At 43.7% G+C, this 19,948-nt stretch overlaps 1 protein-coding gene across 1 annotated transcript in view; it reads left to right on the top strand.

Moving 5' to 3' along the window:
• Nucleotides 1–19,948, top strand: part of LOC125456667 (bromodomain-containing protein 3-like) — a 143,158-nt gene that overhangs the window by 82,323 nt on the left and 40,887 nt on the right. The window contains exons 13-16 of the mRNA XM_059648083.1: nt 13,386–13,573; nt 17,377–17,660; nt 17,744–17,860; nt 17,945–18,085. Of these exons, the coding sequence (XP_059504066.1) occupies nt 13,386–13,573; nt 17,377–17,660; nt 17,744–17,860; nt 17,945–18,085 (730 nt within the window). The remainder of the gene's footprint in view (nt 1–13,385; nt 13,574–17,376; nt 17,661–17,743; nt 17,861–17,944; nt 18,086–19,948) is intronic.

The following is a 19,948-nucleotide window of genomic DNA, read 5'->3' as shown; positions in this document are numbered from 1 at the left end:
CCTCTTGGGAGCATGAGATGGCACCGATAGTCATCAATGTAACGGAGGAAGAGATGGGGTTTAGGGCCTGTGTAGGTGCAGAAGAGGGACTGTTCCACAACCTACAAAGAGGCATGCATAGCTTGAGCCCATGCGGGGTACCCATGGCCACCACCTTAGTCTGTAGGAAGTGGGAGAAATCTGCCAATGTGGTATTCTGCATCCGCTGTACACGGTGTGGCTACCTCTACATTGGGGAAACCAAGCGGAGGCTTGAGGACCGCTCTGCAGAACATCTACGCTCAGTTCGCAGTAAACAACTGCAGCCCCAGTCACGAACCTTTTAACTCCCCCTCCCATTCCTTAGACGACATGTCCATCTTGGGCCTCCTGCAGTGCCATAATGATGCCACCCGTACGTTACAGGAGCAGCAGCTCATATTCTGCTTGGGAAGCCAGCAGCCCAATGGTATCAATGTGGGTTTTACAAGCTTAAAAATCTCCTCTCCCCACCACTGCATTCCAAAACCAGCCCAGCTCGTTCCCACCTCCCTAACCTGTTCTTGCTCTTACCTATCCCCTCCTCCCACCTCAAGCCACAGCTCCATTTCCTACCTACGAACCTCATCCCGCCCCCTTGACCTGCCTGTCCTCCCCAGACTGACTTATCCCCTCCCTACCCATACTGTCCTCTCCACCTATCTTCTCCTCTATCCATCTTCAGTCCACCTCCCCCTTTTCCCTATTTATTTCAGAATCCTCTCCCTATCGCCCTTTTCTGATGAAGGGCCTAGGCCTGAAACGTCAACTTTTGTGCTCCTAAGATGCTGCTTGGCCAACTGATCTTCTGTTGGTCATCAGCATAATTCTTCACACACTTCAGATTATTTCGCAAATGTCAAACCTATTAGGACTTAATGGTGATAGCCAGCATGGCTTTGTATTGGAGAACTCTTGTCTCTCAAATTTGATTGAGTTTTTGAGGAAGTGATGAAAATGTTTGATATAGTAGGGTAGTGAATCTTATCTATATTGACTTTAATAAAGCATTTATTATAAAGCATCTCATGGTAAACTGATCCAGAAGATTAAGTCACATGGGATTCATGGTGAATTGGTAAATTGGATGTAAAATTGGCCTCATCATAAAGGACAGTGGGTGTTTTTCTGACTGGAGGTCTGTGACCAGTGGTATTCTGCAAGGATCAGTGCTGGGACCTCTGTTTGCAATATATCCATTTGATTTAGATGAAAATTAAGGTGGTCTGATTAATAAGTTTGTAGATGACCGAAATAATAGTGGAGTTTTGGGTAGTGAGAAAGATTGCCAAACGGCAAGATGTAGATGATTAAGAAAGTTGGGTAGAGAAATGGTAGATTTTATTCTGAATGAATGTGAGATGATGCATCTGACCTCCCAAAATGCAAGGGAAAAGCATACAGTAAATGGCAAGACCCTGAGGAGCAGTGATACAGGAGATCTTGGGGTGCAAGTCCATAGCTTCCTGAAAGTGGTAACACAAGTGAATGAGATGATAAAGAATGTGTACAGCATGCTTGGCAGCATGCATTACAGCATTGGTAAGAGTATTGAGGTACAAAAGTTGGCACCTCATATTACAGCTGCAATATTGACTTTAATTAGGCCAAATTTGGAATATTATGCACAGTTTCAGTCACCACGCTGTAGGAAGGTGGTAGAGGCTTTGGAAAGGGTGCAAAAGAAATTTGCCAGGATGTTGCCTGGATTGGATGGTACTGGCTACAAGTAGAGAATCGACAAAGTTGGATTGTTTGTACTAGAGCATTGAAGGCTGAGGCATGGATAGTGTATATAACATAGAACATAACAGCACAGTACAGGCCCGTCGGCCCTTGATATTGTGCCAACCTGTCATACCGATCTCAAGCCCATCTAACCTACATTATTCCATGTACGTCCATGTGCTTATCCAATGACGACTTAAATGTACCTAAAGTTGGCGAATCTACTACCTTTGCAGGCAAAGCGTTCCATTCCCTACTACTCTCTGAGTAAAGAAACTACCTCTGACATCTGTCCTATATCTTTCACCCCTCAATTTAAAGCTATGCCCCCTCGTGCTCGCCATCACCATCCTAGGAAAAAGGCTCTCCCTATCTAACCCTCTGATTATTTTATGTTTCAATTAAGTCACCTCTCAACCTTCTTCTCTCTAATGAAAACAGCCTCAAGTCCCTCAGCCTTTTCTCGTAAGACCTTCCCTCCAGATCAGGCAACATCCTAGTAAATCCCCTCTGCACCCTTTCCAAAGCTTCCACATCCTCCTTATAATGCAGTGACCAGAACTGTACGCAATACTCCAAGTGCGGCCGCACCATAGTTTTATACAGCTGCGGCATAACCTCTTGGTTCCGGAACTTGATCCCTCTATTAATAAAAGCTAAAACACTCTGCTGCCTTAACAGCCCTGTCAACCTGGGTGTAGGTAGTTGAGAGATAATGGGAACTGCAGATGCTGGAGAATCCAAGATAATAAAATGTGAGGCTGGATGAACACAGCAGGCCAAGCAGCACCTCAGGAGCACAAAAGCTGACGTTTCGGGCCTAGACCCTTCTTCAGAGAGGGGGATGGGGAGAGGGAACTGGAATAAATAGGGAGAGAGGGGGAAGTGGACCGAAGATGGAGAGTAAAGAAGATAGGTGGAGAGAGTGTAGGTGGGGAGGTAGGGAGGGGATAGGTCAGTCCAGGGAAGACGGACAGGTCAAGGAGGTGGGATGAGGTTAGTAGGTAGCTGGGGGTGCGGCTTGGGGTGGGAGGAAGGGATGGGTGAGAGGAAGAACCGGTTAGGGAGGCAGAGACAGGTTGGACTGGTTTTGGGATGCAGTGGGTGGGGGGGAAGAGCTGGGCTGGTTGTGTGGTGCAGTGGGGGGAGGGGACGAACTGGGCTGGTTTAGGGATGTAGTAGGGGAAGGGGAGATTTTGAAACTGGTGAAGTCCACATTGATACCATATGGCTGCAGGGTTCCCAGGCGGAATATGAGTTGCTGTTCCTGCAACCTTCGGGTGGCATCATTGTGGCAGTGCAGGAGGCCCATGATGGACATGTCATCAAGAGAATGGGAGGGGGAGTGGAAATGGTTTGCGACTGGGAGGTGCAGTTGTTTGTTGCGAACTGAGCGGAGGTGTTCTGCAAAGTGGTCCCCAAACCTCCGCTTGGTTTCCCCAATGCAACTCATATTCCGCCTGGGAACCCTGCAGCCATATGGTATCAATGTGGACTTCACCAGTTTCAAAATCTCCCCTTCCCCTACTGCATCCCTAAACCAGCCCAGTTCGTCCCCTCCCCCCACTGCACCACACAACCAGCCCAGCTCTTCCCCCCCCCCCCCCCCCACCCACTGCATCCCAAAACCAGTCCAACCTGTCTCTGCCTCCCTAACCGGTTCTTCCTCTCACCCATCCCTTCCTCCCACCCCAAGCCGCACCCCCAGCTACCTACTAACCTCATCTCACCTCCCTTGACCTGTCCGTCTTCCCTGGACTGACCTATCCCCTCCCTACCTCCCCACCTACACTCTCTCCACCTATCTTCTTTACTCTCCATCTTCGGTCCGCCTCCCCCTCTCTCCCTATTTATTCCAGTTCCCTCTCCCCATCCCCCTCTCTGATGAAGGGTCTAGGCCCGAAACGTCAGCTTTTGTGCTCCTGAGATGCTGCTGTGTTCATCCAGCCTCACATTTTATTATTATGTAGGTAGTTGGACCGTTTTTCCCCCGAGGGTACAAATGTCAAGTGCTATGGGGCATAAATTTGAGATGGGGAATGTTAGAAGGGTCCAGACTCGAAATGCAAATTTTCCCCCTCTTCAGATGCTGCCTGACCTCTTGTGTTCATCCAGCTCTACACATATTTATCTATGTTTAAAGGAGATGCGTGAATAAAATCTTTCTAAGTGGGTGTCAGGTGCTGGGAATGTGCTGCTTGGAAGCTTGGTAGAAGCAGTTGCAATAGCAATGATTAAGAGACAACGAAATGTGAGGCTGGATGAACACAGCAGGCCCAGCAGCATCTCAGGAGCACAAAAGCTGACGTTTCGGGCCTAGACCCTTCATCAGGGAGGGGAATGGGGTGAGGGTTCTGGACTAAATAGGGAGAGAGGGGGAGGCGGACCGAAGATGGAGAGAAAAGGTGGAGAGGAGAGTATAGCTGGGGAGGTAGGGATGGGATAAGTCAGTCCAGGGAAGACGGACAGGTCAAGGAGGTGGGATGAGGTTAGTAGGTAGGAGATGGAGGTGCGGCTTGGGGTGGGAGGAAGGGATGGGTGAGAGGAAGAACAGGTTAGGGAGGCAGAGACAGGTTGGACTGGTTTTGGGATGCAGTGGGTTGGGGGGTTGGGGGAAGAGCTGGGCTGGTTGTGTGGTGCAGTGCGGGGAGGGGACGAACTGGGCTGGTTTTGGGATGCGGTGGGGGAAGGGGAGATTTTGAAGCTGGTGAAGTCCACATTGATACCATTGGGCTGCAGGGTTCCCAAGCGGAATATGAGTTGCTGTTCCTGCAACCTTTGGGTGGCCCCAAGCGGAATATGAGTTGCTGCTGCCACCCGAAGGTTGTAGGAACAGCAACTCATATTCCGTTTGGGAACCCTGCAGCCCAATGGTATCAATCCCCTCTCCACCTATACTCTCCTCTCCACCTATCTTCTTTTCTCTCCATCTTCAGTCAGCCTCCCCCTCTCTCCCTATTTATTCCAGAACCTTCACCCCATCCCCCCCCCTCTGAAGGGTCGAGGCCCGAAACGTCAGCTTTTGTGCTCCTGAGATGCTGCTGGGCCTGCTGTGTTCATCCAGCCTCACATTTCGTTATCTTGGATTCTCCAGCATCTGCAGTTCCCATTATCAATGATTAAGAGACATTTGGTTTATTGTAGTCACATATACCTAAGTACAGTGGAAAACTTCGTTCATGAGCAGTACAAGCAGATAATAGCAAACAAGGATGCTCAGATCATAGAGTGCTTAGACCGAGCATGGCACATGGGTTATTACTGCTTAGGAGGTGCACAAAGCAAGATCAACATTAGCAAGAGATAGTAAGAACTGCAGATGTTGGAGTCAGAGATAACACAGTGGAGCTGGAGGAACGCAGCAGGCCAGGCAGCATCAGAGGAGCAGGACTTCCGCCACCCATAAACTTGAGGAGCAGTACCTCATATTCCACCTCAGGAGCCTACAGCCCAATGGCCTAAATGTGGATTTTACGACTTCCAAATTCTCCCCACCCTGGCATCATTCCATGACCAAACCCCTTTCTCTTTCCCGCCTCCTTGACCCAATCTGTCCATCATCTCTCCCTCCTATCTCACTAACCAATCCCCACCTCTCCCTACCTGCACTCATCTATCACAGTCCCACCTACCTTACCCAGCCCCATCCCTCCCTTCTCTGTATATTTGAGCTCCCTCCCCGCCCCCTCCCTGTTTCTGAAGATGTGTGCTGACCCAAAACGTCAACTTTCCTGCTTCTCTGCTGCCTGGCCGGCTGTGTTTCTCCAGCTCTGCACTGTTACCTCAACATTAGCAAGATCAATATTATTTGAAGTTAGAGTCCATTCGTCAGCCTGTTAACAGCAGGGAAGAAGCTGTTATTGAACTTGTTGGTGCCTGTGTTCGTGCTTCTGTCTTCTGCCTGATGGGAGAGGTCATAGGAGAGCATTATTAGGATGGAAGGGGCCTTCTTTGTTGTGTTCATTTTGTGGGATGTGGGTGATGCTGGCTGGTCAGCATTTATTGCCTGTCCCTATTTCCCCTTGAGAAGGTTGTGGTGAACTGCCTCCTTGAATCGCTGCAGTCTACCTGCTATGAGTTGACACACTATTTTGGCAGCCTTTCCACGGCAGCGAGAAATGTAAATGGAATCTATGGATGGGAGGTCAGCTTTCGTGATGGTCGGAGTGTGCATTCAGCCTTCTGTGGTTTCCTATGGACCTGGGGAGAGCAATTGCTGTACCAAGGCATTATGAACCTGGATAGTATTCTTTCTGTGGTGCATCTGTAAAAGTTTGTGAGGGTACTTATTGGCACGCTGAATTTCCTGAGCACTTGAGAAAGAAGAGGCATTGTTGTGCTTCCTTGACCATCGCATCCACGTGACATGTTCAGGACAGGTTGTCAGTTATCATCACCTGTAGGAACTTGATGCTCCCAACTGGTGCTCCGTTGATGTAGATGGGGACACAAAGCAAGATCATCATTAGAACTGCAGATGCTGGAGTCGGAGATAACAGTGGAGCTGGAGGAACGCAGCAGGCCAGGCCGCATCAGAGGAGCAGGAATTTCACCACCCATAAACTTGAGGAGCAGCACCTCATATTCCAATAATCATTATTCCCCCCCTTTCTTCTTGAAGGCAATGATTAGTTCTTTGTTTTGCCAAGTTTGAGAGAAGTGTGTTTAACATGACAACACCAAGCCCTCTGTCTCGTTGCTGTGTTCTGATTCATAACTACTAGATATCGTTCTGCCATGATGCTGTTGTCAGCAATCTTGTAGATGGCATTCGTTTGAAATTTGGCTACAGAGCCGTGGGTATACAGGGAGTACGGTTTGGACTGAGAATGCATCCCTAAGGGGTTCCAGTATTGAGAGTTATTGTGGAGGAGGCACAGTTGCTTATTTTCACTGCGGTCTGTAGGTCAGAAAGCTGAGAATCCAGTTGCAGAGGGGTGGAGCTGTGACCTTCGTCTCGGAGTTTTGAGTCAAGTATGAAGGGTATTGTGGTGTTGAAGGTGAAACTGTAGTCTGAGTAGGAGTCTATGTAGGTGTCCTTGTTGTCTAGATGCTCCAGGGATGAGTGAAGGGCTAGGGTAATGGGACCTGTTTCATCAGTAGTTAAATTGTAGGGGATCAAGGCAGGCTGGGAGGCTAGAATTGATGTGGGCCACGATCAGCCTTTTGAAGCACGTAATGATTACGGAAGTCAGAGCCACTGGTCGACAGTCATTAAGGCACGTTGCGTGTACTCTTCAACTCATGAGCAGGCAGAGAATGGAAGGACCGTGTGCAGGTAAATGGAATTAATTTAGAATGACATGTTTGGTGCAAATATGGTGGTCTAAAGGGCCTAATCCTGTGCTGTGCTGTTCTATTCTGTATATGTTCTTTTTCCAGAATCATACCTAATGTTAGACATGGTTACAAATTTTGCAAGAGTGGCTGTTTGGGTGCAATGAGTACCTCGTTATGAACAGTTGAAAATATGCTGTTCGATATGATTAGTCTTTGGGACATATGGCCTACATACCTGGTACCACACTGGCATTGAAATCCACCTACAATAGCTGAACTTCAGCAATTCAAAAAGTCTGCACACCACCACGTCAAGGGCGTTAAAGGACAAGCAATAAATGCTGACTCAGCCAGTAGTACCCACTTCCCACAAATCAAAGTTTTAAAAAAGAAAATTCCTACACCACTCATTTGTGACTTAAGCAGACTAAGGGATGGGGTCCCGAGAAATGAGTATAGAGAGTTAGGTAAGTAGTGGAAAAAGGAAGACCTCGAGGGTAGTGATCTCCAGATTATGCCCAGTGCCATGCTCCATGGAGGATAAAAATAGAAAGATAGGACAGATGAATACGTGGCTGACGAGCTGGTCTTGGCGGGGTGCAGAGTTTTCAGTTCTTGGATCATTGAGATCTCCTTTGGGGAATGGGTGACCTGTGCAAGAAGGGTGGGTTGGACTTGAACCAGAGGGAGCCCACATCCTTACGGGGAGATATGCTCGTGTTATCCAGGAGGGTTTAAACTAGTTTGTCAGCGGGGTGGGTCTCTGCGAGAGGGGCCTTTAAGAAGTTGGGAAAATACATTAGCCATCAAGAGCAAGCTTCCTAATCCGGAGCCAGGACACAGTAAAGGGAGGGAAAAAATTTCTGGTTTAAAATGCATTTACTTCAATGCATGAGGCCTAACTGGTGAGGCACATGAGCTCAGGGCATGGATTGGCTCTGCAGTCTGGGATATTATTGCCATAGCAGAAACATGGCTGAGAAGGGCAGGACTAGCTTTGTTCCAGAATACATAAGCTAAAAGCATGATGGAACATAACAGCACTGCTCAGAGAGGGTGTTCTTAAGGAGTCATTAAATTAGGCCACATGGTTAGAACTTAGGAACAAGAAGGGGATGGTCACTCTGTTGTGATAGTATTATAGACCACCAAATATCCAGCAGGTACAAGAGCAGCAAATGTGTAGAGAGATTGCAAATACCTGTAGAAATAATAAGAGTATTGGTTGGTTGGAGATTTTACTTGCCCCCATATTGACTGGCCTACCCAGAGTGTGAAAGGCCCTGACAGGGTGAAATTTGTCAAATGTGTCCAAAAAAGTTTCCTAAATGAATATTTGAAGGGCCCTACTCGGGAGGGTGTAACACTGGACCTCCTCTTAGGAAATGAAGTCAGGAGTGACTGAAATGTCGAGAGCACTTTTGGGTCCAGTGACCGTAACTCTTTGTTTTAACAAAGCTCTGGAAAAAGATAGGACCTGTCCACAGGTTAAGGTGCTAAACTAGAACAGGGCCAGTATCGGGGCCATTAGGTAGGATCTAGCAAAAGTCGATTTGGATGAATCTGTTTCAAGGAAAAGGAATGACTGGCAAATGGGAGGCTTTTAAAAGTGTGAAATCAAGAGTCCAGGAACAGTATGGCCCTAGAGATAATGGGAACTACAGATGCTAGAGAATCCAAGATAACAAAAAGTGTGGAGTTGGATGATCACAGCAGGCCCAGCAGCATCTTAGGAGCACAAAAGCTGACGTTTTGGGCCTAGACCCTTCATCAGAAAAACGTCAGCTTTTGTGCTCCTAAGATGCTGCTTGGCCTGCTGTGTTCATCCAGCTCCACACTTTGTTATCACAGTATGTCCCTATTAGTGTGAAGGGAAAATCTGGCAGGTTTAGATGTCCCTGGCTTACTAGGGATATTGAAGCTGTCTTCAGGAAAAAGAAAGTGGCATATGTTGGGGCCAAGCTATCGGGCTGAAGTGAATCCCTAGATGACTATTAAAAAGTGTAGGAGCATACTTAAGAGGGAAATCAGAAGAGCAAAGAGATGGCATGAGATGGATCTGGCAGATAACGTTACAAATAATCTCAAGAGATTCTACAGCTATATTAAAGAGGAAAAAGGTGGCAAGGGAGAGAAGAGGTCTCCTTAAAGATCAGCTTGGCTGTCTATATGTGGAGCCACAGGAAATGGGGGAGATTTTTAAAATGAATGTTTCCCCTCTGTATACTGAGGAGAGAATCGTGGATGCGAAGGAAATAAGCAAAGCAAGCGGAGATGTTTTGGACTGCAAACATATTACTCGGGAGGAGGTGTTTGCAGCCTTAAAGTATTTTAGGGTGGATAAATCCTCCGGTCTGATCACATCCACCTTCTGATATTGTGGGAAGCTAGGGAAGAAATTGCAGAGGCCTTTGTAGAGATTTTTCCTTCTTCTTTAGCCACTGGTGAAGTTTTGGAAGACTGGAGGGTGGCTAATGTTATTCTATTGTTTAAGGAAGGTAGCAAAGACAAGGCAGGGAATTACAGGCCAGTGAGCCTGACATCACTGGTAGGCAAGTTATTGCAGAGGACACTGAAGGACATGATTAATCATTAATTTGGAAAGTCAAGGTCTGATTAGGGGTAGTCAGCATGGACATGTGCTCAGGAAGTCATGTCTGACAAGCCTTTTGAGGTTTTTCTTGAGGAGCTAACCAAGATGATTGAGAGTATGGCAGTGGATATTGTTGACATGGGCTTCAATAAGACATCTTTACAAGGTCCTGTACAGTAGGCTAGTCACACAGGTGAGGTCACATGGGGTCCAAGGAGAGCTAGCTAATTGGATTTAAAATTGGCTTGATGGTAGGAATTAGAAGCTGATGGTTGAAGGTTTCTTGAACAAAAACAAAGTTGCTGGAAAAGCTCTGCAGGTCTGACAGCATTTGTGGAGGAAAAAAACAAACGGTTAACATTTCGGGTCCAGTGACCCTTCCTCGGAACTGATGGTGGCTGGGAAAACGTCACTTTATACGCAGAAAATAGGGAGGTGGGTGGGTTAGGGAGTAAATGATAGGATAGAGCCCAAAGAGAGAGAGAGACAGTTGGATGGACTCCCATAGCTACCTGGACTATACATCCTTACACCCCACTTCCTGGAAAGACTCCATCCCATTCTCTCAGTTCCTCCGTCTCCATCGCATATGTTCAGATGAGGCCAGCTTTGACAAGGGATCCTCTGAAATGTCCACATTTTTCCTCAACCGAGGATACCCCAACTCCATTGTTAACAGGGCCCTCAATCAGGTCCGACCCATCTCCCGCACTTCTGCCCTCACCCCTTCTCTTCCTTCCCACAACAGTGATAGGGTCCCCCTTATCCTCACCTACCATCCCACCTGCATCCACATCCACAAGATCATCAGACGCCATTTCCGCCACCTCCAGCAAGATGCCACCACCACACATGCATTCCCCTCCCCTCCCCTTGCCTCCCTTCTGGAGGGACCATTCCCTCCAGGACACTCTGGACCACACTTCCTTCATTCCCAACACCTCCCCACAGCCCTATGGCACCTTCCCCTGTAACCGGCAAAGGTGCAATACCTGCCCATTTACCACCTCCCTCCCCAGTATCCAAGGGCCCAAACATACATTCCAGGTGAGGCGACACTTTACCTGCACTTCCCAGAATCTCGTCTACTGCATTCGCTGACCACAATGTGGTCTCCTCTACATTGGGAAACGAAGCATAGACTTGGCGACCACTTCGCAGAACATCTATGTTCTGCACACAAAAAAGACCTTGCTCCCTGGCCGATATCTCTATCTCCGGCCTGCTACAGTGTTCCAGTGAAGCCCAGCGCAAGCTGGAGGAACAACACCACATTTTCCGCTTGGGGACCCTGCAGCCCTTTGGGCTCAATATTGAGTTCAATAATTTTAGGGCCTAAACACTCCCATGTCCCAATCTTCCCCCACCCCACACACCAGACCTTGTTACCACAGCCTGCCACTACACACCCCCTGTTGTTAATCACTCACAGTTCCTATTAACAACTGTTCACCCTCCCAGCCTGATTGTTAACAACTCCTTTGTCTGTCCAACTGTCTTTCTCTCTCTTTGGGCTCTATCCAATCGTTTACTCCCTACCCCACCCACCTCCCTATTTTCTGTATATAAAGTGACGTTTTCCCAGCCACTATCAGTTCTGAGGAAGGGTCACTGGACCCGAAACGTGAACTCTGTTTCCTCCTCCACAGATGCTGCCAGACCTGCTGAGCTTTTGAAGCAACTTTGTTTTTGTTCCTGATTTACAGCATCCGCAGGTCTTTTGGTTTTTTTGTTGAAGATTTCTTCTTGTACTGGAAGCCTGTGCCACAGGGGTTGGTAGTGGGACCTTTGTTATTTGTTATTTACATTAATGATCTGGGTATGAACGTACAAGGCATGATTAGTAAGTTTATAGATGATACAAAATTAGGAGCTATCATTGATAACAACTAAGATAATCAAAAATTAGGGGGTTCTTGATCAGATGGGGAATTGAGCTGAAGATTGGCGAATGCAATTCATTATAGATAAGTGTGAGGTGTTGGACTTTGGAAAGTTAAATCAAGGTAGGCCATGTATGGTAAATGGTAAGGTCTAAGGAGTGTTGTGGAACAGAGGGACCTAGGAGTACAAATTCATGAAAAGTGGTGTCACAGGTAGACAGGCTAGTGATGAAGGCATTTAGCATTCTGGCCTTCATTGGTCAAGGCATTGAGCATAGCAGTTGGAACGTTATGTTACAGTTGTATTAGTCATTGTTGAGGCTGCACCTGGAGTATTCTGTATATTTTGGCTGCCCTGTTGTAGGAAAGACATAGTTAAATTGGGAAGTGTGCAAAGAAGATTCACGCGGATGTTGCCAGGACTAGTATGCCTGAGTTGAAGGGAAAGGTTGGCCAGGATAGGACTTCATTCCAAGAAATATAGGAGAATGAGGGGTGACCTTATTGAGACATATTAAAAGATCAAGGGCATAGATAGGGTAAATGCATATAGTCTTTTCCCCAGGGGTAGGCATCGGTTTAAGGTAGGAGGGGAAAGATTTAAGGAAGAACTGAAGGTCTGCTTCTTCACACAGTGGTGCATATACAGAATGGGCTGCCACAGAGAGTGAGTGAGGCAGGTACAATAGCAACATTTTTAAAAAAAATTTGGATAGGTACATTGGATGGGGAAGGTTTAGAGGGAAGTGGACCAAATGTGTACAATTGCACCATGGTCAACATGCACCAGTTTGGGCTGAAAGGCCTGTTTCCATGATGTATTACTGAGTCTTTCATTACCATTGCTGAAACCCCCACTAAAACATCCTGGAGATTACAATTGTCCAGAAACTGAACTGAAATGACCTAAAAAGTACTGTGGCTGTAAGGCCGGGTCAGAAGTTCAGAATTCTGCAGTGGGTAAATCTCCTGGCTGCCCAAATTATGTCTGTGATCTACAAAACACCGTAAGTAATGAGATGGAAACTGGACACAATCTAGATCAAAGCAGCCTACTTGTCACCACCTGCATGATATTCTCTATCTCCACCACTGATGCTCAGTAACAGTATGTTCCTTCATACAGGGGATACTGCAGAATTCACCAAAGCTATTTAGGCAGCACCTGAAACCTTTCAGCCAATAGGACAAGGTCAACATGACCACCAGGACTCCGCCTCAGAAGTTTCCCTTTTAAACCAATCACCAACCTGACTTGGAAATATGTGCCATTCCCTCTGTCACTAGGTCAAAATTGTGGGACACTCTGCCTAACAGAATTGTGAATTTCCTGCACCAAATGGGCTGTGTAGTGGTCCAAGAAGATAGCTCCACACATTGTCAAGGACAGTCAAGGATGAACAATAAATGGTGGCCCTGCACCTGGTGAATGTATTAAAACTGTATGAACTTTTGTGCTGGAGTGATGGTAAGTATATTCACCAAATGTCCCAAAGCTGGCAGATTGAATCAGCAGCATCTTCATTTGGTTGCTCGCAGCAAGTGAGATATTGATAGCCAGAATCAGTCAGAATTTAAAAATCAGGAGGCTCCCTTTTAAAAGACTAGTGAGGAGGATTTTGTTTCTAGGACTGTTAGTTCTTGAAATTCTCACTAACGGAGCAATGGATATTGAGTCCTGAAATATATTCTGTGCTGAGTTCAGTAGATTATTTTGCAGGTAAAATGTAGGGTAATTGTGGTGTTCAGGAGAATGGGGAAGAGGGCAGACAAGCCAAATTATTTTTACTGTGATAATTAATTTCTGAAATAAGCAAAGTTAGAATGGCAATTTTAACTAAATATATGGAGATTTTGACTTATCTCAATATTATCCCCAACAGTTGAAAGCGGTGCATGATCAGCTCAAAGCATTAACTCAAACTCCACTGTCTCGGCTGAGGAGAAAGAACAAAGTCAAAAAGGATAGGAGGAGGAAAGATAAGAAATTTAAGAAAAACTGTGAAAGGAAGAAAACTAAAGCCAAGCAATTGCAGAAAAAGAAATACAAGAAAAGCTCTGAGGAAAGAAGGTACAAACAGATTCTTGTCACCATTTTTTTTCTATATAGTATTTCTACTATTCCTGAAGACACTGATGTACTCAGATTGCAGATTGAGAGGAAATGTTTGATTTTTGGCTTGTCAGTGGTCTCTTTGAAATCTAGTCAACTTTTAAAACCAGCTGTTGCAGTTTGATTTTCCTAAGAAAAAACATGGGCTTCTGTTCCATTTCCCATGATACTTTACTCTAGCTTAGTATAACCTTCGAAAAAGAATTCATATCACACCATTGCATTTCAGAGAAGATCCCAGAATGTTCCATAGCCAAATGATTGATAGGTTTTAAAAATCATCATGCATGTTAAGGTTCTGAACATCGCTTAGAAGCTCTGAGGGTGCAGAATATACTCTGGATGGTGGACTTCAGTTAGTCAGCTTATTATACCAAATTTTTAAAAAGCAAAGCAGAATAGAATAGAACAGAATAGAATATCTTCTTGTCACGTGCTCAAGTACAGGAGTACAGTGAAAAGTTTAGTGTTGCCTCTTATGGTGCCACCTTGGGTACAAAGTACCTGGGTACAAATCTTAGATACAAAAAGATGAATAAAAAAAGTAGTTAAATTACTTTACAGTGGTTCATAGTATAAGTTAGAAATATGGGTTAAAGGGTAGTTATTACACTCAGATAAACAAGTTACAAACGAACATTATATTGCAGTAGCTCAGCACAGGCAACTTCCACACATGATCGGACTGCCTGCACTAGAATCCAGTCCAACAACTGTCCCTGTTCTGCTCCAAGCTGCACCGCATCGGCACTCAGCTGCTTTGAGGTAAGTTTTTCTTTCTCCTGGGCTTGCGCTACCCCTGCTGACCTCCACACCAGGGCTTGCTGCCCCCATGCACCAGCCTCATCCTGGGGTTCAGTGACCCCACCCCTCGCCACATGCACTGCCATCTGGTTAGGTGTCACCTCCTACATTCCCATTGGTAAGTTGTGAAAAAAAATGCAAAGGAGGAGGGGAAAAAGAACGGTGGATGGTGGGTTGGGGGGGGGGTGCGGAGAGAGGGTTAGCGGCACTAGAAAAACTTCGAAGAACAGAGGAGCTCTGGCTGGAGCATCAACCTCTGCAGCCATCAAATACTGATAATGCTGAAAATTTGATAAAGGAGTCGGCAGTCAGGTGCATCTACAGAAAGAGTAACAGCAATGTTTCAAATTGTTGACCTGACAATCAAGTCTCTAAATAACTGGAGGGGGGAGGAAAAACCTTTTTTTATATTGATTTATCAATTTATCTGATGAATTTATTTTAGTTTAAATAGTACGCTATAAATAAATGTTGGTGGTTGTCTAATAGATTTGCTGAAACAACCTTATTTGATAGACCAAAAAGTGCAGGGAAGTTGTTATTAATGACTTGATTTATTATAAAAACCAAAATTACTAGTTTGCGTAATGAAGAAAGTGCTCTGAGTCCTGATATGCCCTGGTTTGGAACGTAAAGCAGGAGTACACCATTCAGCCCGTTGAGCTTGCTTTGCCTTCAAAGATCATGGTTCTTCATCTACTTACATGACACTTATCTGCACTAGCCCTGTATCCCCTGATGTTGTTAGTACTTGCAGTCTGTCTTGAGTATACCTGATGGCTAAGCTTTCACAGTCTGCTGGACCATTTGCATTGTTCTGCTATGACCTTTACTGAAGCCTGTAAGGCTCATTCTCACCATGAGGTTATCCATTGAACTGTATGGTTGCTGAATTTTACGGTATTATCACAATCAGTGAAGTCTGGCATTTACAAGTTGTAGTTTGACTTTTTAGTCGCTGACATGACATTGAATCTTGGGACCCCAAAAAGTACCACTACAGTTGGTAATAAAATTGTCTCTAGAGGTTTTTAAGCAATGTTTTTCTTTACCTGTCTTGAGCAGTTTTATTGTGTTCTTTCAACCGACATGTTGGTTTTGGAAGAAATGTTTTGCCACGTGTTTTATCGTATGTTTTACTGGATTGGTACCTGGGATGAGAAGATTGTTTTTGATAGGCTGAATAAATTAAACATAGAGTCAGAGTTTAGAAGAATGAGATGTGATCTCATTGAAGCATACATAACTCTGAAGTGGCTTGACAAGGTGGGCACAGAAATTACCACCTCTGACAATTCTAGAACATTGGGATAAAGTCTGAAGGTACAGTATAAAAGGATTTGAAATTTCTTCACTTGGGATTGAGAGGGTAGAGTTTTGGATTCAGAATTTTAAAATTGTAGGTATTTCAAGGTTGACCATATTAAAGGCTAAGACATGAATATTTTGGTCTATCAGAAAATTGAAATATATGTGGAGCATGTCAGTTTTGATCATCATAAATAGCAGAGCTGGCTCAAAGAGCCATATTTTTAATCTTGTTCCTGTTTCTTTTGTTCTGTTGCAATGATGTTTCCTATCGTGTTGAACTGCTCTTGATTATGATGGGGAAAATCATTTAATTCTCTACTTTATACACCAGAATGTTGGCACGTTTTGTCTCCTTGTCCTGCTTGTCACTCACTTAAGTTGAAGACCAGTCAAGCTTCAGAATTTCTGCAATGGATTACTATGTCTTTTGTTGACCTCTGTTTCCTAGTGCATGAATTGCTAAAGGTTAATATGCAAGTATAGCAAACAATAAGACAATCTAATAGAATGTTTTTGTTGCAACGGATTGAATGCAAAATTAAAGAAGTTCTGCTTCAGTTATGAAAGACATTGAAAATTCATCTGAAGTACTGCACAGGGTATTGGCTTACTTAGTTAAGGAAGGATATAAATTTGGAAGCAGTTCAGAGATGTTTTACTAGACTAATTCTTGGAGCAGTGTGAGTGATAACGGGAATTGCAGATGCTAGAGAATCCAAGATATCAAAGTGTGAAGCTGGATGAACACAGCAGGCCAGGCAGCATCTCAGGAGCACAAAAGCTGACGTTTTGGGCCTAGACCCTTCATCTCTGAACGGTCTAGGCCTGAAATGTCAGCTTTTGTGCTCCTGAGATGCTGTGTTCATTGTAATTCTTGGAGTAGACAGTTTGTCTTATGAGGAAAGATTGGACAAGCGAGACTTGTGCGTTTGGGAAGGAAGTTTCCTTTTGTGAGAAAATCTAGAACTAGAGATCACTTTTCAAAATAAAGGGTCTTCATATAAGACAAATGAGGCAAATTTTTTTTTTGACGTTCGTGAGTCTTTTGAGCACTTAAGAAAACAGAGAAAGCATAGTTTTTGTGGTGGAGGGGGATTAGACCCTTCATAAGCAAGATGGTGAATTTGTGGTAGACAAGAATATGGACTTAACAGGTTATCCATTATTTTCTTAAATGGCAGCAGGCTTGAGGGCTGAGTGACGTATTTCTGCCCCTCGCTTGCATATTCACAAGAAGGTTGGCAGTCATTGCTGAAACAATGCAAACAAATAAAATGATCTCAATTATAATACTTAATCGCGGCTTTTATTCCTGCAATTTTTAAGTAACCCATTCACTCAATTGCTTACAAGTTGTATGGCTGTCAATTACAAGCTAACATTCAGCATTGTAAACATTTCTACAAAAAGACTCCATAAATGAATTATGTTTTAATGGCAGTCTTAATGATGGCCGGTGGACAAAAAATATAAATTATTCTGATGCTATGAAGCATATAATTTCATTTGTGCTCGATTTTACAAAATATGATTCCACCAGCATGGCCAATCATTGTGGCTTTGACATGCCATTGAGTAAGCAAGAAATGTTTGTAATACCACTTTTATTGACCAGCTCTGTCTAATAAATACGTTTTGTAATGCAGGAGATCAAGGAGAACTAAGCTGCAAATGCCAGTGTGTGAATCAGAAGATGATGCTAAGCCGATGTCTTATGATGAAAAGAGACAATTAAGTCTCAATATAAACAAGCTTCCTGGTGACAAATTGGGGCGCATTGTTCATATAATACAGGCACGAGAGCCATCCTTAAGGGACTCTAATCCAGACGAAATAGAAATTGACTTTGAAACTTTAAAATCCTCTACGCTGAGAGACCTGGAAAGACATGTTAATACTTGCCTAAGAAAAAAGCAAAGAAAAACTTTGCGTAAGTATGAAATTGTACAGTATGCGTATTCTCATTTAGAGTGATGGCAAGTCTAATGTATTTTTGGATACCATATTGTGTAGCTAAAAAGTCTTCAGGAAAATCTAAAGAAGAAATTCAACTGGAGAAAAGGCAAGAGCTGGAAAAAAGATTACAGGATGTGAGTGGGCATCTGAACTCTGGAAAAAAACAAAAAAACTGTATGTACTGGTATGCTCAAACTATAATACCATGCACTTTCTTTTTGTCCTCAAATTAAGTGTTTTGACTTTTTTTTTTTACAGCTCAGAAGAATAACCCAGCTATAGATATGGGCCAATGTTCGAGATTAAGTGAAAGCAGCAGCAGCAGCAGTTCTTCAGACTCTGAAAGTGACAGCAGCAGTAGTGAATCTAGTTCTTCAGATAGCATTGACACTGAATCAGGTTAGGTATCAACCTCTGTGTTATACATAATTACAGCCAGGTACAATTGATCTCTACTATCCTTCCACCTTCAGTTAAATCTGTTGTTTTGCAGCACTGTAGAAAATGGAGCTAGTTATTAATTTTATTGTTCTCTATTCATTCATGGGATGAGGGGTATTGCAGGCGAGGTGGCATTTATTGTCCATTCCTAATTGCTCAGAGAGCAGTTAAGAGTCAACCACACTTCTTTGGGACTGGAGTCATATGTAGGCCAGATCAGGTAAGAATGGCAGTTCCTTCCTTAAAGGACAGTAGTGAGCCAGATAGGTTCTTTTTTTTTCCCGAAAACCAATTCACAGTCATCGTCAGATTCTTAATTTTGGATATTTATTGAATTCAAATTCCACCAGTGCCCTGGCAGGATTCAAACCCGGGTCCCCAGAATGTCTGGATGTCTGATTAACAGTCCAGCGATAATACCATTAGGCCATTGCTTCCCGTTAGGCCTTGAACAATGTTGTATTGGATGCTGAAATATCCTTTGTTTTGAATTGTCCATTTACAATGAACAATAACCATTTGATTGTGAAATTTATATTGCTTGAAGTGCAGTTTATTTTGGTACAAAGTCAATGGCAGGAAAAGATAGCTGATCCATCAAGCCTTTCCCAGAACTTGTTTAAAGAAGCCTGAAAATATTGAAGTTAATTAGATAGAAAGATATTACAAACAATATAAATAATAAAGTTAGAAGGCAAATTGATGTCTAATGAAAGCTGCAAACTCTTGAAATGCTCAGGAGATCAGTCATCAAATAGAAAAATTAATTATCAAGTTTTAATTGATCGTGTGATGAAGGCTTATTTGTGAAACATGAACTTGGCAGTTTTTGTAGATGCTGGCTGACTTGTATATCCAGCATATGCTGCGCTTTTTTTCAGCTATTTTCAACTTGATGTTCGATAGAACTTAACTTGAAAATCTTGTATTGTATAATTTTGATTTGGTTTCATTCCTAACAAGTTAAACATGAATGCTTCCACATTAAATGTAATGCTTTAACTGTTGTAATTTCAAAACTCCATGTGGATTGAGAGGCCCATTAATGTTTTCTGGATGTGTCAGTAATGAGATGTTTTCTGATTTGCAGTAATACAAGGTCTTACAACTCTTGCTGATTAGGGTGGGGTTAATGCTTAGAATTACATATGTAATTTATTAGAGTCTTAAACGTGTTCTCTCTGAAGAAATTTAAGTTGACTTCTGTAACATTTAATTTGATAGAAAAGGTGCATTTGCAGAGGAGTTGTAAGGCTTTTCAAGTTGGGAGGAGATTGTGGAGTGGAGGAAAATTATTTGCATATTCTCGGTATAAATATCTGGTCAGCTTGATCATTAGTTTTTCGTGTCTACGTTTTTAAACTGGATAGTGAGCTTAGCAGCAAGTTCTTCTTGACCTGTTGAGTATGTTGTGATATAACGTAGATTCAGTTTTGCAACAGAATCTAATCATCCCCCTGCCAGTCAACATCACTTATTAGTGTTATAAGGAAGGATTCTTTCTCCCAGACTAAGCAGTCTGCCACTTGATCTTTGTAACCGTTCTTTTTCCAACGGCTTGTAGAATTCATCTGATGCCTGACTATTTCACTATCTTTTGGTAACTAGATTTGTAATTTCATCTCTCTTATTTTACACGTGGACAGAAGTTAAGATTAGAAATCTTAACGTTGCCGAATGAAAAGCTTTGTAGTGATTGGAATATGTATATTTTGTCAAAATTTTGCTAACTCTTTGATATTCTGTATTAGAGACTTAACAGTTCCTAAATGATGGAAGAGGTACAAAAATGTTAGTGTTGCTACTTTGGAGAATTTGTAG

This window comes from Stegostoma tigrinum, chromosome 8, assembly GCF_030684315.1.
Source record: "Stegostoma tigrinum isolate sSteTig4 chromosome 8, sSteTig4.hap1, whole genome shotgun sequence".
In the NCBI taxonomy this organism is placed as follows: Eukaryota; Metazoa; Chordata; class Chondrichthyes; order Orectolobiformes; family Stegostomatidae; genus Stegostoma; species Stegostoma tigrinum.
This window is presented reverse-complemented; position numbering and strand designations above follow the sequence as displayed.